The sequence below is a fragment of the Loxodonta africana genome, chromosome X (assembly GCF_030014295.1).
Source record: "Loxodonta africana isolate mLoxAfr1 chromosome X, mLoxAfr1.hap2, whole genome shotgun sequence".
In the NCBI taxonomy this organism is placed as follows: Eukaryota; Metazoa; Chordata; class Mammalia; order Proboscidea; family Elephantidae; genus Loxodonta; species Loxodonta africana.
Window position 1 is genome coordinate 20,981,799 of NC_087369.1, and position 22,109 is coordinate 21,003,907.

The window sequence follows — 22,109 nt, forward strand, 5'->3', positions numbered from 1 at the left end:
TGAGAAACTCTCTTCCTTTGGCTCCCATGCTACTACTCAGCTTCCCATCTGCACAATAGGGATCATCATACCAGCCCTACTGGGCTGCTAGGGGCCAAAAATGTCTCTTAAAATATGATCCTCTGCGATCCATATGCCTCTGAGGTGGTTCCATTTTCTTAATCCAGTTACAATACAGAGAACAAGAGCAAATCATCCTGATGACAAGAGAATTACAAACTTTTGGATGATGTAACTCTTCTATTCATAATCCTCTGGACAATCAGTGGTGGACACGGGATTAGGGGAATTGAAATGGTCACTGGAGAATGCAAGATGGCCGCCCCGACTTGCCTGCTATCTCTCTCTGGGACTTCTTTGATGGCTATTCGCACTCGATTACTCAAATCTCTTCCAGCATACACGATCCCATAGGTGCCTTTCCCCAACACAACTCTCTCTCCGTTCACATCATGATCATACTCATACTAAAAAGGATAAAACAACAGAGCAAAAAAGCATACAAGTTGTAGTGGAGATTTCTCCTCAAAGCACAAACATTGCCCAGAAATTTCTAGATTTATACATAACCATTTGAGCACAAGGCCATCACCCTTCTTAAGTCACGTACTTTTCATTCAATCATTATACCTTCTCCTCACTTATCGACTATCTCATTATCTGACATTTTGCACTGACGACAATAGTAAAAAATCTACTATTTTGTGCATTAACAACATACCTCTGGCAGTAAAGAACGCCCAGGTGTGAGGCAAGGGTAACACTGGCGGTAATGGTTAAGGTTATGTGCCAACTTCGCTGGGCATTTTTCATCAGGGGTTTGGCAGTTATGTAATGCTGTAATTTGGCAGTTATGTAATGATATAGTCATCCTCCATTTTTCCATAACAATTTTGCATAACGACCTGGTCTTTGTAACCTAACCACATTTATAAGTGAAAAGGGGGCTTACTTTAAAGGGGTAGAATTCTCAGTTACTTGCATATTCATAAAATGATTTTATGAAAGGGAATCCAAGAAATTAAGAAATATGGCTCACCTTTTAGAGATTTTCCCCCACTTTAAGGCTGCAGTTTAAAAACGCTTCTGAGCATGTAAAGTACCCGAACACAGGTGTCATCCTGCAGGACTCATTATATGTCAGGAAAGAACCTCTTTCTATAGCCCAGGATCAAAGGTCAATCAAATTAAAATGGTCTCACTACCAAGAATGTATGTTGGACTCTCTCCTTTTTTAGATGGCTAGATCTAGTATTGAACACATACTGCAAAATTTCAACCTACAATTATCACTGATATTTTGTTCCCCCAAACTTACTGCCTAAAGTGGTCATGCACAGCTGTACTACAGTTGATGCCTCTTGATGATTAAAACAATGGTAACTCTAGGCTGAGCAACACTTATTCAAAGTAGGGAGGCAGCAATGAATTACTTCTGTTGTTTTACATGCTCCACTGTGTTCACTTACAGAAGTGCAGCTTATACACAGAACAGGCGTGTATGTGTGTCCCTTTACACCTACCTCTAGGGATGCTCATGCCAATTAAGATTACTAGCAAGTACCCATCGCTATCTGATTTCCTTAGAAACCAGCCTGCTCCACAAAAGGCTTTTCTCTCACACCTTTCTCTGTCCCTCACTGTTACCTTCAAAAGTACACCCACCACTCGGTTCATTTCTACAACAAACTTTTTGACTTGTAGTACCTGACTCAATTATTAAAATTAATCCCTTTGATATTTTCAGAAAGAAACCTTGAGGAATTCATTCCAGTCTAACTTGAAAGTATAGCAAAATCTCATTAAACTGCAGTCACTGGGAGAACCTGACTTAGTGACAAATTGGAATAATTGTGCAATAGTTAAATGAAGCTATCGTGGTGGATTACCTGTGGACTCCGACTGCGCTGTCTAAAACAGCTTACGATGATCCTACTTTCTTGAAAATTATTTTTAAGATTTTATATTTAATATACTATAATATGTGAGAAGATATAACTAAAGCCATTTGAGGCATAAATGAAAAGTCTTGTTTCTACTTGGCTAACTAGTTCTCATAAACAATATTAATCAGCTTAGCAAAATTTTTTCATAAAAAAATTTGAACTAGTCTATGGACAAATCTTTCTTACAATCTCTGCTGAGAAGATCCCAAAGTAATGAGGTTTTTCTACAGAGACACAGTAATCTCCGAAAGTCATGGGTGCTGATGGCTGGCTGGTTCATAAATGAGTATTCAAAATATACATGGTAAAGAATTTCACATGAAGAATATGAAATTTTCTTTAAGTGAAGACACAATAACTAACCTTTTCTTCTTCCGTTTTATGCTTCTCAATCAGGAGATTAAGAAGTAGAAAGTTAAAAAAAGAAGAAAAAAGTGTTTCCATGTTCTAGGTCTTCCCATGACTCACCTCTAAGGTATCTCCATCAGTCTCTCCCTCCAGCTCCACCGTACTGCCCATCACATTGGTTATCATCTCTTTGACCAAAGAGCAAAACCTAAGACAGCAAGTAACACAAAAATGTCGCTAATTATCATCACTCTTGTTCCAAGTCTTAAGTTGAAGGTTGTGACCCAAGGGTTCCCTATTTGATATTTACTTTGATCGCTAAATATGTTGTGATTATGTATTGTCAGACACAATGAACTGAAATTTTCTTAAATTACATGATAAAACACTCAACAAACTAGGAATAAAAGGGAACTTTCTTAATCTGATAAAGGGCGCCTATGAAAAATCTAAAATCATACTTAACAGTAAAAAAGTCAAGGTTTCCCCCTAAGATCAGGAACAAGACAAGAATGTCTGCTCTTGTCACTTGTATTCAACATTATACTGGGGATTCTAACCAGGGCAATTGAGCAAGAAAAAGAAATAAAAGCATCCTGATCAGAAAGGAAGAACTAAAGCTATTGCTGTTTGCAGATGACATGATTGTATATATAGAAAATCTTAAGAAATTCACTAAAAAAACTTATTAGAGCTGATTAAGTTCAGCAAGGTTGCAAAAATCAAGATCAACATACAAAGATCAAGTATATTTGTATGTACTAGCAATGAACCTTCTAAAAATGAAATTAAGAAAACAATTCCATTTGCAATAGTATCAAAATAATAAAATACTTAGCTCTAAGTGTAACAAAAGAAGTAAAGACTTACACATTGAAAACTATAAAACATTGTTGAAGTAAATTAAAGAAGACCTAAATAAACGAAAGACATCATGTCATGGATTGGAAAGCTTTATTCTGTTAAGATGGCAGTAGTCCCCATGTTGATCTGCAGATTCAGCGTAAGCTCTATCAAAAACCCAGGCGAATTTTTTTTTTTAATTAACAAGCAGATCCTAAAATTCATATGGAAATGAGAGTACCCAGAATAGCCAAAATCATATTGAAAAAGAAGAAAGTTGGAGGACTTACACATCCTGATTTTAAAACTTAGCTCAGACGTACAATAATCAAGAAAGTTTGGTGCTGGAATAAGGATAGACATACAGACCAATGTCATAGAACTGAGTCCAAAAATAATCCCTTATATTTATGGTCAACTGATCTTTGACAAGGCTGCTAACACAACAAATGGTACTGGGACAACTAGATATCCGCATGCAAAAGTATGAAGCTGGACCCCCTACCTCATGCCATATACAAAATTAATTCATAATAGAGCAGAGACCTAAATGTATGTAATCACTAAAACTATTAAGATTCTTAGAAGAAAACATAGAAAACCTTTAGTTAGTCAAAGCTTTCTTATACTTGATACTAAAAGCACAAATGACAAAAGAAAAAAATAAACTGGACGTCATCAAACAGAAAACTTTTGTGCTACAAATGTTACCATCAATAGAACGAAAAGACAACCCAAAGAATGGGAGAAAATATTTCCAACTCATGTATCTGATACAGGACTTGTACGTAGAGTATGCAAAGAACTTTTACAACTAAGTAATAAAAGATCTAATAAAAAATGGGCAAAGCCTGAAGAAACCTGACAAACGCCGCTTTCACCAGGTGATCCAAGTTAGTATCACCAGTAAGGAGACAAAGGTATCACGTACCTCATGACGTCAGGCACTGAGGACACTACATCACTTCTAGGGTTTCCCTGCCCCAAATGCACAACACTCATCTAATCCTAGGGAACCTTCAAACAAAGCCAAATTGAAGGACTACAAAATAAATTGCCTGTACTCTTCAAAAGTATTAAGATAAGAAAGAAAAAGAATAATGATGAAGTGTTCCAGATGAAAGAATATAAAAACCTGACAATTATATGCAACATGTAATCCTGGGTTGGATTGTAGACCAGAAAAAAAAAATTAACTTTTGTTTTGCTATAAATATAGAACACCAGTGAGACAATAAGTGAAATTTGAAAAAGGTTGATAGATTCAGGGATAGCACTATCTCAATCTTAATTTCCTGAATTAGTTAGCTATTGTGATCGCGTAGGCGAATGTCCTTGTTTTTAGGAAAAACACATGGAAGTATTTAGGAGTAATGGAGCATTACACATCTACAACTTACTCTCAAACAGTTCAGAAAAAATAATCACATGCCTATAGAGAGAATCATAAAATAAACGTGGTAAAGTGCTGTTGTTGTTAGGTGCTGTTGAGTCGGTTCCTACTCATAGCGACCCTATGTACAACAGAACGAAACACTGCCCATCCTTTGTCATCCTCACAATCTTTGCTATGTTTCAGTCCATTGTTTCAGCCACTGGATTGGCACAGTAGCTGCAACAAAGGATGGAGTGTTAACTTTGGGGTATTCTAGGTGAAATGAATATGGAAATTCTTTGTACTGGTCTTGAAACTTCCCTGTAGGCCTGATTTTTCCAAATTAAAAAGTTTAAAGTTTTCTTAAAAATTATGCAAGGATTTCTGTAGACACTTCTCCAAAGAAGATATACAAACAGCCAACAAGCACATGAAAAGATGCTCAGTGTCATTAACCATTAAACCAAAAAAAAAAAAAAAAACCCTTTGATGTTGAGTTGATTCCGACTCATAGTGACCCTATAGGAAGGACAGAGGAGAACTTCCCCATAGGGTTTCCAAGGAGTGGCTGATGGACTTGAAGTGCTGACCTCTTAGTTTGCAACCCTAGCTCTTAACCACTGTGCAACCAGGGCTCCAAATAGGTATACCAAAAAAAAAAACCAAAAAACCAAACACACTGCCATCGAGTTGATTCAGACTCATAGCCATCCTATAGGAGAGAGTAGAACTGCCCCATAGTTTCCAAGGAGTGCCTGGTATATTTGAACTGCTGACCTTTTGGTTAGCAGGTGTAGCACTTAACCACTGTACCACCAGGGCTTCCCCAAATAGGTATAAGTGAAACATTATTTCTCTCATTTGTTCCCCTAACTTATTTGTTCCTGTATAAAAAGGGTTAGCCTCATCCCAGAAGATTTAGCCATTAGGGAAATGAAAATCAAAACCAAAATGAGATACCATTTTACACCCACTGGCATGGCTATGATCAAGAAGAGGGACAATAACAAGTGTTGGTCAGGCTGTAGAGAAACGAAAACTCTCATACATTGCTGATAAGAAGGTAAAATGGGAGAACAATCTGGCAGTTTCTTAAAATGCAAAACACAGAGGTACCATATGACCTAACAATTCCACTCCAAGTGAAAAGCATGAGCACATACAAAAGCTAGTTTATAACAGCATTATTCATAACAGCCAAACAGTGGAAACAAAGCCAAACGGTGGAAACAATTCATATTCTTCAACTAATGAACAGATGAATAAAATGTGGTCTATCCATATAATGGAGTATCATTTACCCACAGAAAGGAATGAAGTACTGACACACGCTGCAATGTGGATAAACCTTGAAAACACTATGCTAAGAAGCCACACACAATGGACCACATAATGTATGTTTCCATTTATATGAACTGTGTACTACAGGCGAATCTATAGAAACATAAAGTAGATTAGTGGTTGCCTAGGTTTGGTGGTGGAGAAGGTTGGGAGGAAATGGGGAGTGATTGCTAATGGGTTTGGGGTGATGAAAATATTCTTAAATGAGACTGTGGTCATGGCTCCACAACTCTAAATCTACTAAAAACCATCGAGTGTACACACATCAATGAGTGAATTGTTGTTATGTGACTTACATCTCAATAAAGCCGTAAAAAAATTTCCTTATATTAAAAATTCAAGAAAATCAATTTGACAAATATATGTATGTATTTTACAACAAAGGCCTGGTAAAAGTGATTCACCATTGTTAGGTTGTAAATACCTGAATAATCTATAACTCACCTACTACACCGGTCTTCGGTAGAAAAGTAGATTTGAAAGTCATCAGAGTTATCATGGACGTAAAGAAAACAACACCGCTCATCAAACTTAGATATGCTGTAAAATTACAATAAATAAGAATAATTGTTAAACATAAGTTACAATACTAATTTTAAATTTTTGAGAAAATCTAATAACAGTTTCTTCTATTTGACACATTTTTGAAGATTCATTACTCTTCTAACAAATCTCCCCCAAATTTGCCTTTTTTTCTATGAAATTTAAATAACAGGAACATTTATCTTGCTTATGTTTGAGCTGCATTCATCAACTGGCTTTAACCAATATGTATCAAGAACTTACCATGTATTCATTCAGTGCTAAGCAAAGCAACTGGGCAACAGAAAAGAGAAGAAAAAATATGGTCCCTGCCATGGAGGAATTGAAAATTTCACCGAAGATGTCTTGGCCATCTAGAGCTGCTATAACAGAAATACCACAAGTGGATGCTTTAACAAAGAGAAATTAATTTTCTCACAGTCTAGTAGGTTACAAGTTCAAATTCAGGGCGTCAGCTCCAGGGGAAGGCTCTCTCTCTCTGTCGGCTCTAGAGGTTTTCCTCGTCAAATGGGCTAGGAATCCCGGGTCCAAAGGATGCGCTCTGTTCCCAGTGCTGCTTTCTTGGTGGTATGAGGTCCCTCAACTCTCTACTTGCTTCCCTTTATCTCTTGTAAGATAAAAGGTGGTGTAGGCCACACACACACACAGAGGAGCAGAGTGTGACTGCTGTTCAACCTTCCTTAGCCCTCCAAGGGCTGCTGAGAGGACTCTGTCTTGAATATCAGTGGGTTCCATCTTAGATTCCAGATGTGTGTGCAACCTAATTAACATACACCCGCCATTCTGAGAAGTACCCGCCCCTTGAAAGAAGCCCACTAAATATTCATTATTCCTATTGTCTCCATATAACCCACATAAGCCTTAGCCTTGCTTCCCTTTTTGAGTCAGTCTTTTGGAGAGGCTTAGGCCCCCCTACCCCCGACTAATTTTGCTTGACTCAAGCAAAATATAGCTTGCTGAAGATAAAATTTGTCTTTCGTGTGTATTCTTACTTGGGAAAAGACAAGGACCCTTTGTGTCAGATTGGCAATTGGTAACACTATTACTCAAATGCACTACTCTAAATCTTAAATTATGTCTGTGCCTTTAAAGTGACATAAACATGATTCTGATTTAGGCACTGCTCTGTTCAGGGGAGGATCATGCTGTGTCTGAAGGCGACTAGGGATTTGGTTCAATGCTTATAGTTGCCTTAGAATCAGAGGAAGGTCAGGGAGTTCTAGTCCAAGCCTTTTATTTGATAGATAAAGAAGCTGATATCTGGTTGAGAGACTTTCCCAAGGTCACACAGCAGAAGAGGAATTAGAACTCAGATCTGCTTCAGAGCAGCTGTCACCCTTGGATGTGCTCGCATGATCGCGAGGTATAGCTGCATTGTGTTAACCCCACTTGGGGAAGGGAGGTCATCAGTCCTGACTCAAAGCCACACCTCTCCTTGGAACACACCACCTCACTCCCTGGCTAGTAACAATATTCCAGGTTGTTCCATTACTCCACCCAGGACACACTCCATCCAAGCGTCACCAAATAACTCTTGGCTTCAGATCTGAGGGTCCCTGAGCACTCTGGACATGGCTGGCTCAGAGAAGACACATTTTCTTTCTATGGATCTAATGTTATTCTTAAAAAGCTTGAGAGGAGAGTTTTTATCTGCTGGGTAGAAGAAAAACTACTTTCATAACAAGCCATGAAGCCCTGACAACGGCACATTATGAACCAGCTCAGGCTGGGCAAGGAAACAGAAAATAGTCCATTTTGGATTCCAGTAAGAATGAGAACATTACGTATTATAAATAAGTGGAAACATTTAAATGCATAAAACATCATCATCATTTGTAGAAAAGCAATTGTTTTCATATGTTCTTACCTTATTCCCCTAATGGAAGAGGCTGTAAAATTCCATTCGTGCATTTGTTTCTGCAAGTTTATCAAAGGTAGAAGTCAATAGATTTTTTTCAATGCAAAATGAAGAATCAGGTTTTTTTAAACTTTATTGCACTTTAGGTGAAAGTTTACAGCACAAATTACTTTCTCATGCTAAAATTTATACACAAATTGTCTTGTGACATGGGTTGTATGTAATCCTTGCAATGTGTCAACACTCTCCCCCCTTTCACTCCAGGTTCACTGTGTCCATCCGTCCAGTTTTCCTGTCCCTTCCTGCCTCATCTTTGCTTTTGGGCAGGTGTTGCCCATCTGCTCTTGACTTAACTAAGAAGCACGCTCCTCACATGTGTTATTGTTTGTTTTATACGCCTGTCTAATCTTTGGCTGAAAGGAGGACCTTGGGTGTGGCTTCAGTTCTGAGTTAGCGGGGTGTCTAGGGGCCATAGTCTCAGTGGTTACTCCAGTATTTGTCAGACCACTAAAGTCTTTTTTGATTTTCATTTTGTTCTACATTTTTCATCTGCTCTGTTCAGGACCCTCTATTGTGATCCCTGTCAGAGCAGTCAGTGGTGGTAGGCAGGCGCCATCTAGTTCTTCTAGGCTCAGGCTGGTGGAGGCTGTGATTCATGTGGTCCACTACTTCTTTGGACTAATACTTTCCTTGTGTCTTTGGTTTTCTTCATTCTCCTTTGCTCTGGACAGGATGAAACCAATAGATGTATCGTAGATGGCCGCTCTCCTAAGCTTTTAAGACCCCAGACGTTACTCACCAAAGTAGGATGTAGAACATTGTCTTTATGAACTATGTTATGCCAATTGACCTACATGTCCCCTGAGACCATGGTCCCCAGCCTTAGCCCCAATAACTCGGTCCCTCAAAGTGTTTGGATGTGTTTAGGAAGTTTCTATGACTTTGCCTTGGTCAAGTTGTGCTGACTTGCCCTGTGTATCGCATGTTATCTTTCCCTTCACCAAAGTTAACCCTTGCCCGCTATCTAGTTAGTGACTTCCCCTCCTCTCTTAACCATCAAAGATTTTTTTTTCTGTGTGTAAACCATTTCTTGGATTTTTATAATAGTGATCTCCTACAATATTTGTCTTTTCGTGATTGACTTATTTCACTCAGCATGATACCTTCCAGATCCACCCATGTTGTGGGATGTTTCACGGATTCATCACTGTTCTTTATCGTTGTGTAGTATTCCATTGCGTGTATGTACACTAATTTGTTTATCCATTCATCTGTTGTTGGGCTTGTAGGTTGCGAAGAATCATTTTTTATTTCATTCTATGGTCAACCACTTCTGCTATTTTACTTTCAATAGGGACTTAAGGGGTTACGGCAATATTAACTTGGAACACTAAAAAATTTTCTAATGTATTATAAAAATTCATCTGTAGCTTTAATCCAGTTTAGGGGAAATTTAACTAAATTTAAGGTAAGGGTCTAAATTTGAGATAGAAACAATAAGAACATATTTTCTGTCAACATATTGTTGTTAGCTGCTGTGGAATTGGCTCTGACTCATGACGACCTCATGCACAACAGAAGAAAACATTGCCTGGTAAGCACCGCCTTCATAATTGCCTGGGCGTGCACTATCTTCATGAACATTGGCATGTTTGAGTCCATTGTTTGGGCTATTGTGAATTTTGAGTGACTTCCAAAACAGGGGACTCACCTTCTAGCGCTATATCGGACAATATTCTGTTGCAGTCCTTAATGTTTTCATAGCCTAAATTTTTAAGTTGATTGCTAGGCCTTTCCTCCTAGTCTTGTCTGGAAGCTCTGCTGAAATATGTCCACTGCGGGTGATCCTGCTGGTATTTGAAATGTCGATCGCATAGCTTCTAGCGTCATAACAATATGCAAGCCACCACAGTATTACTAACAGACAGATGGGTGGTGGGTCAACATATTAGCAAACCCTAAAATGAGTTTGAGAATAGCCCACGTAGGTTGAGTGATCTGCAAAAATGTTTGGAGAAGCAAAACAGTGGCAAACACTGCTCAGTGTTCACCAGTCTCCACTTCCTCCTGGGAACAGAGCTAGACTACATTTCCCAGCCTCCCTTGCAGCTCGGTGAGGCCATAGTACTGAATTCTGGCCAAGGGAATGTGAGCAGGAATGATGTTTGCAACCCTTGGGTCTGATTCATAAAAATCTCCACAGCAGTCCTCTACATTCTCTTTTCCCATCACTCAATACATGATGTAATAGTGCCTTCTGCCAACCTGGATATGACGTGAGTCAAAAAGAAACCTTTATCATGTTAAGGCATTGAGAACTGGGGGGTAATTGTTTTAGCAGCTACCCTACCACGACAGTTAAAAAGACTGACTGGGATTTCCATCTGTGCGAGATTCATTTTTTTAATAAAAACACTGTCACTCTCCACAATTCGTTTCCCTTAAGCTTAACACAAAACTAAGCCTCAGAAAGAATGTCTAAAAAATCCATTTCAGAAGAGCTGTAGGCTACAAGACCAATACATTACAACAACAGAAGATATTTTTATAAATAGGGAAAGATATTTTTATAAATAGGGAAAGATATTTGGTTGGCCTCATGAGTATCATAAATGATCACCTAAGCCACCAAGGGAAGAGAAGGGTAAGAGCCAAGTGACCGAGCATGTGGCTCAGGAGGATAGCTGCAAGTAGTTGAGTGACATGGTTTCCACCATCCTGGATCAGCAACAATAAGAGCAGACAGGAGGATGGTTCCCCGCAGGAGAACTCCATTCATTCACGTGCCAGGGAAGGTACCAGGCACTGAGGACATGGCAGTTAACAATAAAGTTTCTGCCCTCATTTGAGCGAGGGGACATGGACAATAAGTCACATGGCAAATTATATAGCTGGGTGGAGGGTGAAAAGTGCTACCATGAAAAACAAAGCAAGGAAGAGCATTAAGGTAGCATGGGAGGTCATGGTGTTAAACTAGATCCTCAGGGAAGGCCTTCCTGGTGACTTTTGAGCAGAAAACTAAAGGAGGTGAAACAGTGAGCTCTGTGGATATGTTAAGATTCCAGGCAGAAGAAAGGGCAAGTGCAAAGGCCCTGAGGCAGAAGTGTTGCTTGACATGTTTGGGAACAGCAAGGAGGCAAGTGTGCAGGAGTAGAGTGAGCAAGGAGAGTGGAGGAGAGGAGACGAAGTTGGAGGGTTAATGAGCCTTGTGGATCACCATCAGGACTTCAGCTTTGACTCTGTGTGAGATGGGAAGCCACTGAGGGCTGTGAAACATGAAAGAGCAAGAAAACATGAAATCAACTAAATAGGATTCGACCTCGTAGGAAAGGCCAAGTGTGTCCAAAGTCACTCAGAGAAGGCGGAGGTGGAGAGTAGGAGCCTGCCTTTGAATCTGGGAACAGAAATGTGAACCAGGGCAGATTCAAGATCTGGCCCACACATGCCTACAAGAGGCTGCATGTATACAGAAAGCTAAGCCCTCCAATTTTCAAACTATTCTCAGGGTGGCAGGTTTACTCTAGGGAACTTCTCCAATTGGGAAGACGTTTTTGAAAACTAATAAACAGTAGGACGGCCTCTGTGCATGATAGAGACAATCGGACAACTGCAGGCATTCAGTGGAAGGAATGAAAGGGTGCTGTTGAGTCGATTCCAACTCATGGCGACCCCACGTGTGTCACAGTAGAACTGTGCTCCACAGGGTTTTCAAGGGCCAATTTTTCAGAAGTTGATCACCAGGCCTTTCTTCTGAGATGCCTCTGGGTGGACTCAAACCTCCAACCTTTAGACAAGCCATCAAGCGTGTTATCTGTCTGCACCACCCAGGGATCTTGTGTAAGTATATAAAAGGCACACAAAACACAAAAAGAGCTTTTCAAAACCAGCAGCCCTGCCTGAGTGGGCAGCACTGGAAGCTGCTGTGTGTGCCTGTCGGTGATGTTAACGGTCCAGAGAAGCTGAGGGAGCAGTGATGAATCCTCTCCTGTTCTGTGGGGGTCTCCTTGCACCGGGTGCTGAATGCAGCTTGTAGAGGCAGGGGAAGGCCAACTGCCTGCGCCGCTTTCTAACTCCAAGTTCAGCAATCAAATGTTGGTTGCTTAAAATTGACCACGGTGAGCGTATTTACATCACAGAAATCAGTCTACACTGCAATTCAGGGTTTCGCCTGCCTCCCTTCTTGAAGAGCTGGTTGTTATTTACCAGCACATCTCTGCTGCCTTACTTCCACCAAGTGTAAATGAAGGCAAAAGCTTCCCTCCCCCCAACTCCCCAAAAAAGACGAATTTCTGTTTCTCTCAGATGTTTCCACTGACAACTACAAGCAGCTGTGTGAAACACTCCACTAGTTAAGGAAAGCTAGCATTTGCAGCTTATACACTTCTCCTCCATTTCTCATTATGGACTATATACAAACAAGGCAAAACATTCACAACTAGAGGGAGATTATGTGTACCAGTGAAAATTTCCGTTAATGACCTGTAGCCACCACCAAATTCAAACGAGAAGGGCAGAGTTTGGAGAATTCCAGGGGATCAAAATCCTCTTGCTCTGCAACTACGAACAGTTGCTTTAGCTGCATTAGTTGTTTCGGAGACAACTTTTCAAAGTCTGAGGGGTTCTGTGCCAATGTCAACTAGCGAGTGAGATTATGGATCATAATTTTGAACATTCTCTTGTACCACAGTGAAGTCAATGACACAGATAGGCAAGGTGGGTCCCTAGAATGAGAATTCCAAAACTGGGAACACAGTACAATTAGGCCCGGACCTCTGACATACTTGAGTTAGAACGAACAGCACTTCAATGAACACCTGGTTTTGATTTTTGGTGTTTCTTATTGTTAGTAATATACACTACATACAATGTGAAAATATATCTGTAAATTTGTATCTAATGTTTCCAACCCGCAAAGAAAAATAAATATCCGATTTATAAAGACACTTATAATAAAAGGCAATAGTAATGACAAAGAAGAGGTACTGACTTACCCAAATTTTTATGCAAATAATGTGCACTTTCTATGGTTACTGGCTTATTTCTGATAAGTTTCTACTATAAATTTGAACTTATGCTTATTCTCCAACATTGCATTTTATTTTGGAAGATATTGTTTATTTTTATGTGATTAAAACATAATTGGAGACTTGGTGGCACAATGGGTAAGAGCTTGGCTGCTAACCGAATGGTCAGCAGTTTGACTCTTAGCAGCTGTTCCTTGGAAAACCTATGAAGAAGTTCTACTGCATCCTATAGGGTCGATATGAGTCGGAATCGACTCCACAGCAAAGATTTGGTTTTAAAACATAATCGTTCACACTCTTGCTTCCCAGAAAAAAATATCCTTAGCCAAGTTAATGTCAATACTCTCCCATACTCCATGAAAACGTGATAGTCCTTTAACTGTGTCTGCAGAGGTAACTCATTAAAGGCGCCACATCTCCTCATTACTGCAAAATATTTCATTAAAAAAAAAAGCTGAGGAGGTGCTTTCAATAAACAGAGATGAAAAAATAGCCATTACCACAAAATATCAGGTCCAGCTCAGCATTTCTATAATCTCTTTAAAGGGCAATTAAAATGTTTCCTCTCCTCTGTTGGTGTATTATGTTGGAATGATACGTATTTGGCAGTAGCTATCTAAGTTTTAAACACAGATAACCTTTAACCTGAGAGACCCTGGATGGTGTGAACATTCGTTTAACACAGCTGCTAAACGAAAAGGTTGGAGGTTCAAGTCTACCCAAATGCACCTTGGAAGAATATCCTGGAGATCTAGTTCAGAAAAATCAGCCACTGAAAAGCCTATGGACCACAGTTCTACTCTGAAGCACATGGGGCCACCATGAATGAGAGTTAACTCCACGGCAACTGGCGCCCTTTAATCCAGCAGGTCCATTCCTGGCACTCTGTCCTCCAGAAACGCTTTACTTGAACGTAGTAGGACAGAACTAGCAGGATGGGTACTGGCGGCTCAAGTGCAAGTGTACAAAATCTGAGACCTAAATGTACATTGGTTGGAAAATGGTGAAAGAAATCATGGTTCATGCATACCGGGAAATACACCACAGGACGAGGGACAGGGCGAATGCCGCGTTAATAAACTCGGGCGGCTCAGAGTGCGCTAATGCGGAAAACTGTCTAACACGCAGAATGAGTTCAGAGACATAAGCGGCAGAATAAACACATACTGCGTGACTTCACTTTAATGAAAATGCCTCTCACTCTCTAGATACATGTACACAGACACACACACATTATACAGATATAAATGAGTTTAGGAAAAGAAATAAATGGATATAGTCACGAAATCATTAGGAATGGTGGTGGCAATGGAGGGACTCTTCCTTTATCCCTTTCCTTATGATTTAACTTTAAAAAGGCCTTTTCAGTTTTATAACTCAGGTCACATATATGAGATAATAAACATAGATTTTATACACATATTTGTGTGTGTGCGTATATAACCTGCTACCATTCTTTCACCTGTGATCATACTATCTCATATATTCCCATAATTCATACGTTACGCATAGGTACATGTTCTTTCAAATACTACAACATAGACTCTGCTGCTTGATTTTTCTTCTTACCATTTCCACGGGTGAGACGTGCCATAAAGAAACCGTTCTCTCCTCAGCTTCGCTGTTTATGGAGATATAAGAAGGTTGGTAGACTTTGGTTGGCTCTATCACCAGAACCTAAAATACGAACACATCTCTGTAACGCATAGGAGTCTAAAGCACAGGATACCCTGCCCAGAGAGGAAGTAGAAACATTTGTATTCAGCAAATACTCATCCAGTACCTACTATGTGCCAAGTGTGAAGGGTTATGCTCTCAAGGGACAGAGTAACATACAGATCCCAGCAAACCAGTTGCTGGGGAGTTGACTCTGACTCACGGCAACCCCACGTGTGTCACAGTAGAACTGTGCTCCATAGGGTTTTCAATGGCCGTTTCAGAAGGAGATCACCGGGCCCTTCTTCCAAGGCACCTCTGGGTAAATTCAAAGCTCCAATTTTGGTTCAAGTATGTTGACACTTTGCACCACCCAGGGAGTCCAACAAACAGATAGGAAGGTGCAATGTAACAACATGGAAAGTGTTCTGAGGAAAATAAAAGAGTCAAGTGGGGGCGCTTCTTTAAATGGGGTGGCCAAGGCAGGCCTCTCTGAGGAGATGGCAAAGAAGAGGGAGGTTACAGTCTTTGTAAGGGAACTGAGAAAGCAGACAGGGTGGTCCTCAGGTACCAATTGTTGGTAAAAAATGCAAGGAGATGAAAAGTCAAAAGACATTCTATCAGAGAGACAGAGAGAGAAGGAACAGGGGTGGGGGGAAACAGATCAAGATTTCCAAAGAAAATAAAGCAAGATGTTTAATATGCTAAACCCAAGGAGATTACATAAGTGTCCTATTACTTTTTACCTTTCAATAGGTTTGAAACATTTAATAATTAAAAGAAGCTTTCACACCTTATTATTCAGGAAGAAAATAATCATCATAATGATTTCAAGCACCTCAATCCTTTATTAGATGCTTATTGAAATTCTTAAACTCTGCATGTTCTCAAAATCTCACGGCATGAATAGGAAACATAGTTATCTGAAGTTCACTTTCCAGGCTGCTTAGATATCTTACTTATGACTCCTTATGAGAAGGTCACAAAATTTGAAGAAAAAGTCAGTGAAAAGCTCAAAGCAATTTTGCTTTTCAGTAGTTTTAAAAATTTAGTGGCATTCGAGGCAAACCAAAGTTCAACAGGAAACAGCTTTTGAATTGCCACATTTCACTATCAGCACTGCACTGTTTTACAGCAAGGTTTCTCCACCTTGCCCTAGTGGCGCAGTGGTTGACTGGTTAAGAGCTCAGGCTGCTAACCAGTTCGAATCCATGAGCTGCTCCTTGGAAACCCTATAGGGCAGTTCTACTCTGACCTACAGAGTCACTATGAGTTGGAATCGACTCAACGGCAACAGATTTGGTTTTGTTTTTTCTATCTCAGCGGTATTGACACTTTGGGCTGGATAATTCTTAATTATAGGGGAGTGTCCTGTGCATTAGGAGCCCGGGTGGGATGGTGGTTAGGTGCTCAGCCACTAACCAAAGATTGGAGGTTCGAATCCACCAGCCGCCCTGTGGGTAAAAGATGTGGCAGTCTGCTTCCATAAAGATTAAAAACAAAAAACCAAACCCATTGCCATGGGGTCACTCCGACTCATAGTGACCCTAGAGGACAGAGTAGAACTGCCCATAGGATTTCCAAGGCTGTAAACCTTTATGGAAGCAGGCTCCCACATCATTCTCTACAGAGCACCTCGTGGGTTTGAACTGCTGAACTTTCGATTAGCAGTCAAGTCCTTAACCACTACACCACCAAGGCTCCTCTGGTAAAGATTACAGCCTTGGAAACCTTACGGGGCAGTTCTACTCTATCTTATAAAAAACCCAGGGCCGTAGAGTCGGTTCCGACTCATAGAGACACTACAGGACAGAGTAGAACTGCCCCATACAGCTTCCAAGGAGCGCCTGGTGGATTTGAACTGCCGACCTTTTGGTTAACAGCCATAGCACTTAACCACTACGCAACCAGGGTTTCTTATAGGGTAGCTATAAATCAGAATTGACTCGATGGCGTCCGATTTGGTTTTAGGTTTGGTCCTGTATATTGTGGGATGTTTGACAGAATTCTTGGCTTCCACCCACTAGATGTCAATACCATCCACCCCTCCAGTTATAACAACGCAAAACATCTCCAGACATGGCCAAGTGCCTCTTGGTGGACAAAATCACCTGCAGCCGAGAACCTCGTTTTAGAGGATACAACCCCAGTAAGCTGATTTCCCACTTGCAGATTCTACATAAGACTAACGCTTAAGCTAACATTTTAAATTGCTCTAAGGGTTTCTTCCTTTCAGAGATGCAATAATTACAACCAGTTGCTGCCGAGTTGATTCTGACTCACAGTGACCCCTCGTGTGTCAGAGTAGAACTGTACTCCACGGGGTTTTCTATGGCTGACCTTTCAGAAATAGATCTCTAGGTCTTTCTTCTGAGGCACCTCTGGGTGGACTCGAACCGCTCGTTACCCATCTGCACCACCCAGAGACTCCATTCAGCAATTAGACACCACCAATCCCAACTTTCTATTATCGTAAAGAAATGGAGTTAGCATAGCTTACTGGAAATCGGAGTCCACTCGTAGCTTCGTTTGTTGCTTCAAAAATTACATCTAACCAGAAGTGAAGCCGTTCTTGCCTGGGTGAATATTCATTGACGGATTTCTTAAAGCGCTGAATTAATACTATGTTCTGAACTAATGATCTCAGGTACCTAGAAAAAGTATAGACACCAGTAAATTAGATTCCTAAAGAAACCGAATTCACTTCTACCCCCTTTAAAAGGAGCTTCACAAACTCTGTAATTATTTACTCATACAGGGAAACCTTCTAGAGCCGAAATGCAAGGAGTCTGCCTTGTTTTCCCTGGTCTGTCAAGTTTTCCGCCTTTGACAGGGTGTTGTCTTACCACTTTTCTACTGCTCATTTTAGTGGAAGATATTTCAGTTTTCTTTCTCTGACAGGTTTCCGACTTACACAGGTTCCGGCTTTCAAAGGTTTTACTGTATTTTTATTACATAATGAGTACTTCTTAAACAATCCCTTAGTGGTTGCGTAATTAATTAAAAGGAACCCAAACAGAGGGCTAAATAAGTCAGCCTAACAAAATCAGACAACATGGCTTTTTACCAACACTGAGCTAAACCTCAATTTTGGTACATAATGTCCACAGTGTAGGGATTGGCAGGAATTTGATAGCTTTTAATTAAAAAGAGCAATTAGTTTAAAATTCAGAGCAATTGCAAAGGGACGAAATTTCAAATTCATTGTCTTTTTCTTTTATTTAAACTTTTAGAGATAATTGTAGGTTCACATGCAGTTAAGAAATAATACAGAGAAATCCCATGTGCTCTTTACCCTGTATCCCCCAATGGTAACATCTTGCCAAAAAAAAAAAAACCTATAATACCCTATGATAATTAGGATATTGACATTGATACAGTCAAAATGCAAAACATTCCATCACCAAGGATCCCTTTTATAGCCATACCCACTTCTCTCCCATCCCCATCCCCTCCCTTGTCCCTTGGCAACCACTAATCTGAAACTCATTGTCATTAAAAAATATATATATTAGACTCCACCAGGTAGATTTTGATGTTATAAAGTCTTGAATCTGACCACACCTGTCCTGTCTTTGAACTAACCTAACTCCTTCAAAGGAGTCAGGCAGTGGCGGTCACACCCTCTCTGGTACTGAGTGAAAATGATTCAGTTGAAAGCATCACAGTATTATTTCACCCTTCGGGGATAAAGTCTGGAACTATCCTGGGAAACCAGTTAGACTCCCACTGACCTTACTGGGTCGCAACACAACCAGGCCTGATGCCAATGTAACACAACTGTACCCGACCCTGGGGTCTCTCCTTCCTGGAATCAGTTCCTTCTGGTCCACATACAGGCAAGTGCCTCAAGGGTAGGAGATTACATTCTGGAGACAGCCAGGCAGTCCAGGAGGGCTGGAGGACCAGCCTGGCTCTGCATCCTCTCAGCCTCAGAGAACTTTGAAAAGGTTGATATGGTTTGGGGGCCAAATTTATGGTCCTCCTGACTGAGAAGAAGTAGAGTCAATCTAGATCTGTCTGAAGAAATTCCTAACCCTAGGAATCCAGACTGGCCCACTGAGCTGAGATGGCAGACAAACATGGATCATTCAAAAATAAAATTGTTTAAATTATATAAGTAATCCAAATGCAGTTTTGAAAAATCAAAAAACAGAGACAAATAAAAAAAAAAACTGGGTCATGGTTAGCTCAAGATAGGAACCATTCCCAAAGCCAACTCTTCAGACAGGGATTGGACTGGAGTATAAGATAGAAAATGATACTGGTGAGAAGTGAGCTTCTTGGATCAAGTAGACTTGGATCAAGATACTATGTGGGCAGCTCCTGTCTGGAGGGGAGATGAGACAGAAGCTGCCCGAATGGACACGAAAATAGAGAGTGGAGGGAAGGAGTGTGCTGTCTCATTAGAGGGAGAGCAACTAGGAGTATACAGCAAGGTGTATATAAGTTTTTGTATGACTTGATTTATAAACTTTCACTTAAAACGCAATAAAAATTTTTAAAAAATCAAAAACTTTTTAAAGGGCTACCTTCCTGAGCTAACCACTGTCAATACTTTGGAGAAAATCCCTCCTTCATTTGTTAATTCCACAAATACCTCTTGAGCACCTATTATGTAAAACAATAAGATAATCAGAGACCTAATGAAGCCTGGAAACCCTGGTGGTATAGTGGTTAAGAGTTCCACTGCTAACCAAAAGTGTGCAGCTTGAATCCACCAGGTGCTCCTTGGAAACTCTATGGGGCAGTTATACTCTGTCCTGTAGGGTCACTAGGAGTTGGAATCGACTTGACTCAATGAGTTTTTTTTTTTTTAATGAAGCTTAACATCTATTGCGGTGAGTCAGACACTGCCCACCTCTCCCAGACATGTCTCTATGAATCACATACTAAAAACATATTTTTAATTAAAATGAGATCATATAGAATAGTGGTTCTCAAAGTATGGTGTCCAGAGCAGCAGTTATCAGTTTATGTTTGTAAATGCAAATTCTCAGGTGCCATCCCACACCCAATGAACCAGAAATCCTAAGGGTATGGCCCGGCAATCTGTGTTTTCATCAACATGCTGAAATTTGACAACCAGTGAGATAGAATATACCCTGCAGCTGGCTTTTTTTACTCGGTAATCAACCATGAACACATTTCCATTTCTGAGTATTCTTTCCTGCACATTTTAATGGTTGTATAATGGGTTAACCCAGGGCTGTTATTGTGCTACAATTTTCTTGACCATACTCTATTATTGATCTTTTAGGTCAGTTCCAGTTTTCGTTGGTGATGAACATCATTTTCTTGGTGTGCTTTTTAGTTTGACTATCTGCTTTCTCCCTGATGTACTAGTACATTATCACAAGTACACTATGAACTAGTACCAAAGAGTGGAGGGAGGAGGTGATTCAGCGGTAGAACTCTCACCTTCCACGTGGGAGACCTGGGTTCTATTTCCGGCCAATGCAACTCAAGCGCAGCCACCACCCATCTGTCAGTGGAAGCTTGCGTGTTGCTATGATGCTGAACAAGTTTCAGCAGAGCTTCCGGACTAAGACGGACTAAGAAAAAAAGCCTGAAGATCTACTTCCAAAAATCAGCCAATGAAAACCCAATGGGGATCACAATAGTCCAATTCCATTGTACATGGGGTCACCATGAGTCTGGCGCTGACTCGATGGCAGCTAATTACACTTAAGAGTGTTTTGCTCCTGAGGACCTAGATAGCCTGAAGAAGTTAATATGATTGACAGCCCAATCCTGGGGATATAACATGTAGGGTATATATGATGTATGTGCGTGTTCTTGCCTCCCTTCACATAGAATAAAAGCAAGTGAGTCCTCAGAGTTGATATGTCTGCTCTAAATTTGCTTTAATGAAGATGTCAGAAGGAGACACATAGCAGTTGTAATTGCTTTTTGGATTTACACTTCGTCTACCTGAGGCAAACATTTCAGAACAAGATCAGATACTGAGATGGATGAGGCCAAAACACAGACGCGACTCACCAGACGGGAGGATTCAGCTTGAACAACTTCTCGGCTGCCTGGACGGCCTTCCCAGCATCATTGGCCAACATGCTTACATTAAAGAACTGCCCCACATCCCAGTAGTTGTTCATTTTCTCCAAGCTACCTTTCCGTCCCAACAAACTGTTCAGCCGGACACCTTAAGGAGTTGAATGTTAGAAAAGTTATAAAAAACCTTTCTTGCTTCTATCATTAGCAGGTAAGCCTTCAGAAACAGGAAAAGCAGGCATTTTATCTGGGTTACTGCCTCAGGTGTGCTGAGAGAAACTAACTGTTCCTTTTGGAAAAGAATGCTGGTTGTTTTTTAATGCTGAACTTGTATAACCCAAGCATCAACATCTGCAAGAACAAATAAACAAAAACGAGCTGCTGTTGAGTCACAACCCCATGTGTTTCATAGAACTGTGCTCCATGAGGTTTTCAACGGCTGATTTTTTGGAAGTAGGTTGCCAGGCCTTTCTTCCAAAGTGCCCTTGGGTGGACTAGAACCTCCAACTTTTCAGTTAGCAGCCAAGTGTACTAACTGTTGGCATCACTCAGGGACACCCCCCCGATAATGAATAGCATTACCTATTTTCCTTAGTTCCATGGAAGTTTCAAATTGTTGTCCAGCCACTATCAGCAAAACTGCAAGGTTAATTCCCGAATAGAGAGATGACTGGAGCTCAAACCCTTTGCGATACCTGTAATTACAGAGCCATCAAATTCTTATGTCATATTATATTAGAACAACAAAAAACAAGATGTATAAATAATGGTACAAACCAGCCTTCATGAATATTTCTAGTATTCTAGTTGACATTTTCAAGTTTTCCCCCACCTTTACAAACAGTTCCACGCAGTTCTTAAATTACTTTTGTAAAAATATCATAATAGCAACACCGTAACTCATACCAGCGAGTTTTTCACGTTTTCTTTGTGGGGTTTATATTTTGATTATGAAAGCCATGATTGCCGTAGAAAATAAAGAAGTTACATTAAAGCATGCAAAGTGAGGTTAAAATCTATTATAATCCTCTCCCCAAAAGAGGATCACAATTTGATGTCTAAATCTCATTTTTAAATTAGACTCCATTTGCATATCATTTTTATTGTATAGAAACTGTGTCAATTGTAGGTTCTTTCTCTGAAGATCATTTGTTTGTTTGCTT

At 40.3% G+C, this 22,109-nt stretch overlaps 1 protein-coding gene across 3 annotated transcripts in view; it reads right to left on the bottom strand.

The window, feature by feature from the left end:
• The window catches only part of MAP3K15 (mitogen-activated protein kinase kinase kinase 15), a 151,090-nt gene that overhangs the window by 35,486 nt on the left and 93,495 nt on the right, over window positions 1-22,109 (bottom strand). For all 3 annotated transcript variants that reach the window (XM_064278065.1, XM_064278067.1, XM_064278066.1), the window contains exons 8-15: window positions 21,529-21,641; window positions 20,938-21,097; window positions 17,435-17,585; window positions 14,848-14,955; window positions 8,264-8,313; window positions 6,298-6,393; window positions 2,415-2,502; window positions 334-467 (exon numbers count right to left, since the gene is read on the bottom strand). In XM_064278065.1, coding sequence (XP_064134135.1) covers window positions 334-467; window positions 2,415-2,502; window positions 6,298-6,393; window positions 8,264-8,313; window positions 14,848-14,955; window positions 17,435-17,585; window positions 20,938-21,097; window positions 21,529-21,641 — 900 coding nt within the window. The remainder of the gene's footprint in view (window positions 1-333; window positions 468-2,414; window positions 2,503-6,297; window positions 6,394-8,263; window positions 8,314-14,847; window positions 14,956-17,434; window positions 17,586-20,937; window positions 21,098-21,528; window positions 21,642-22,109) is intronic.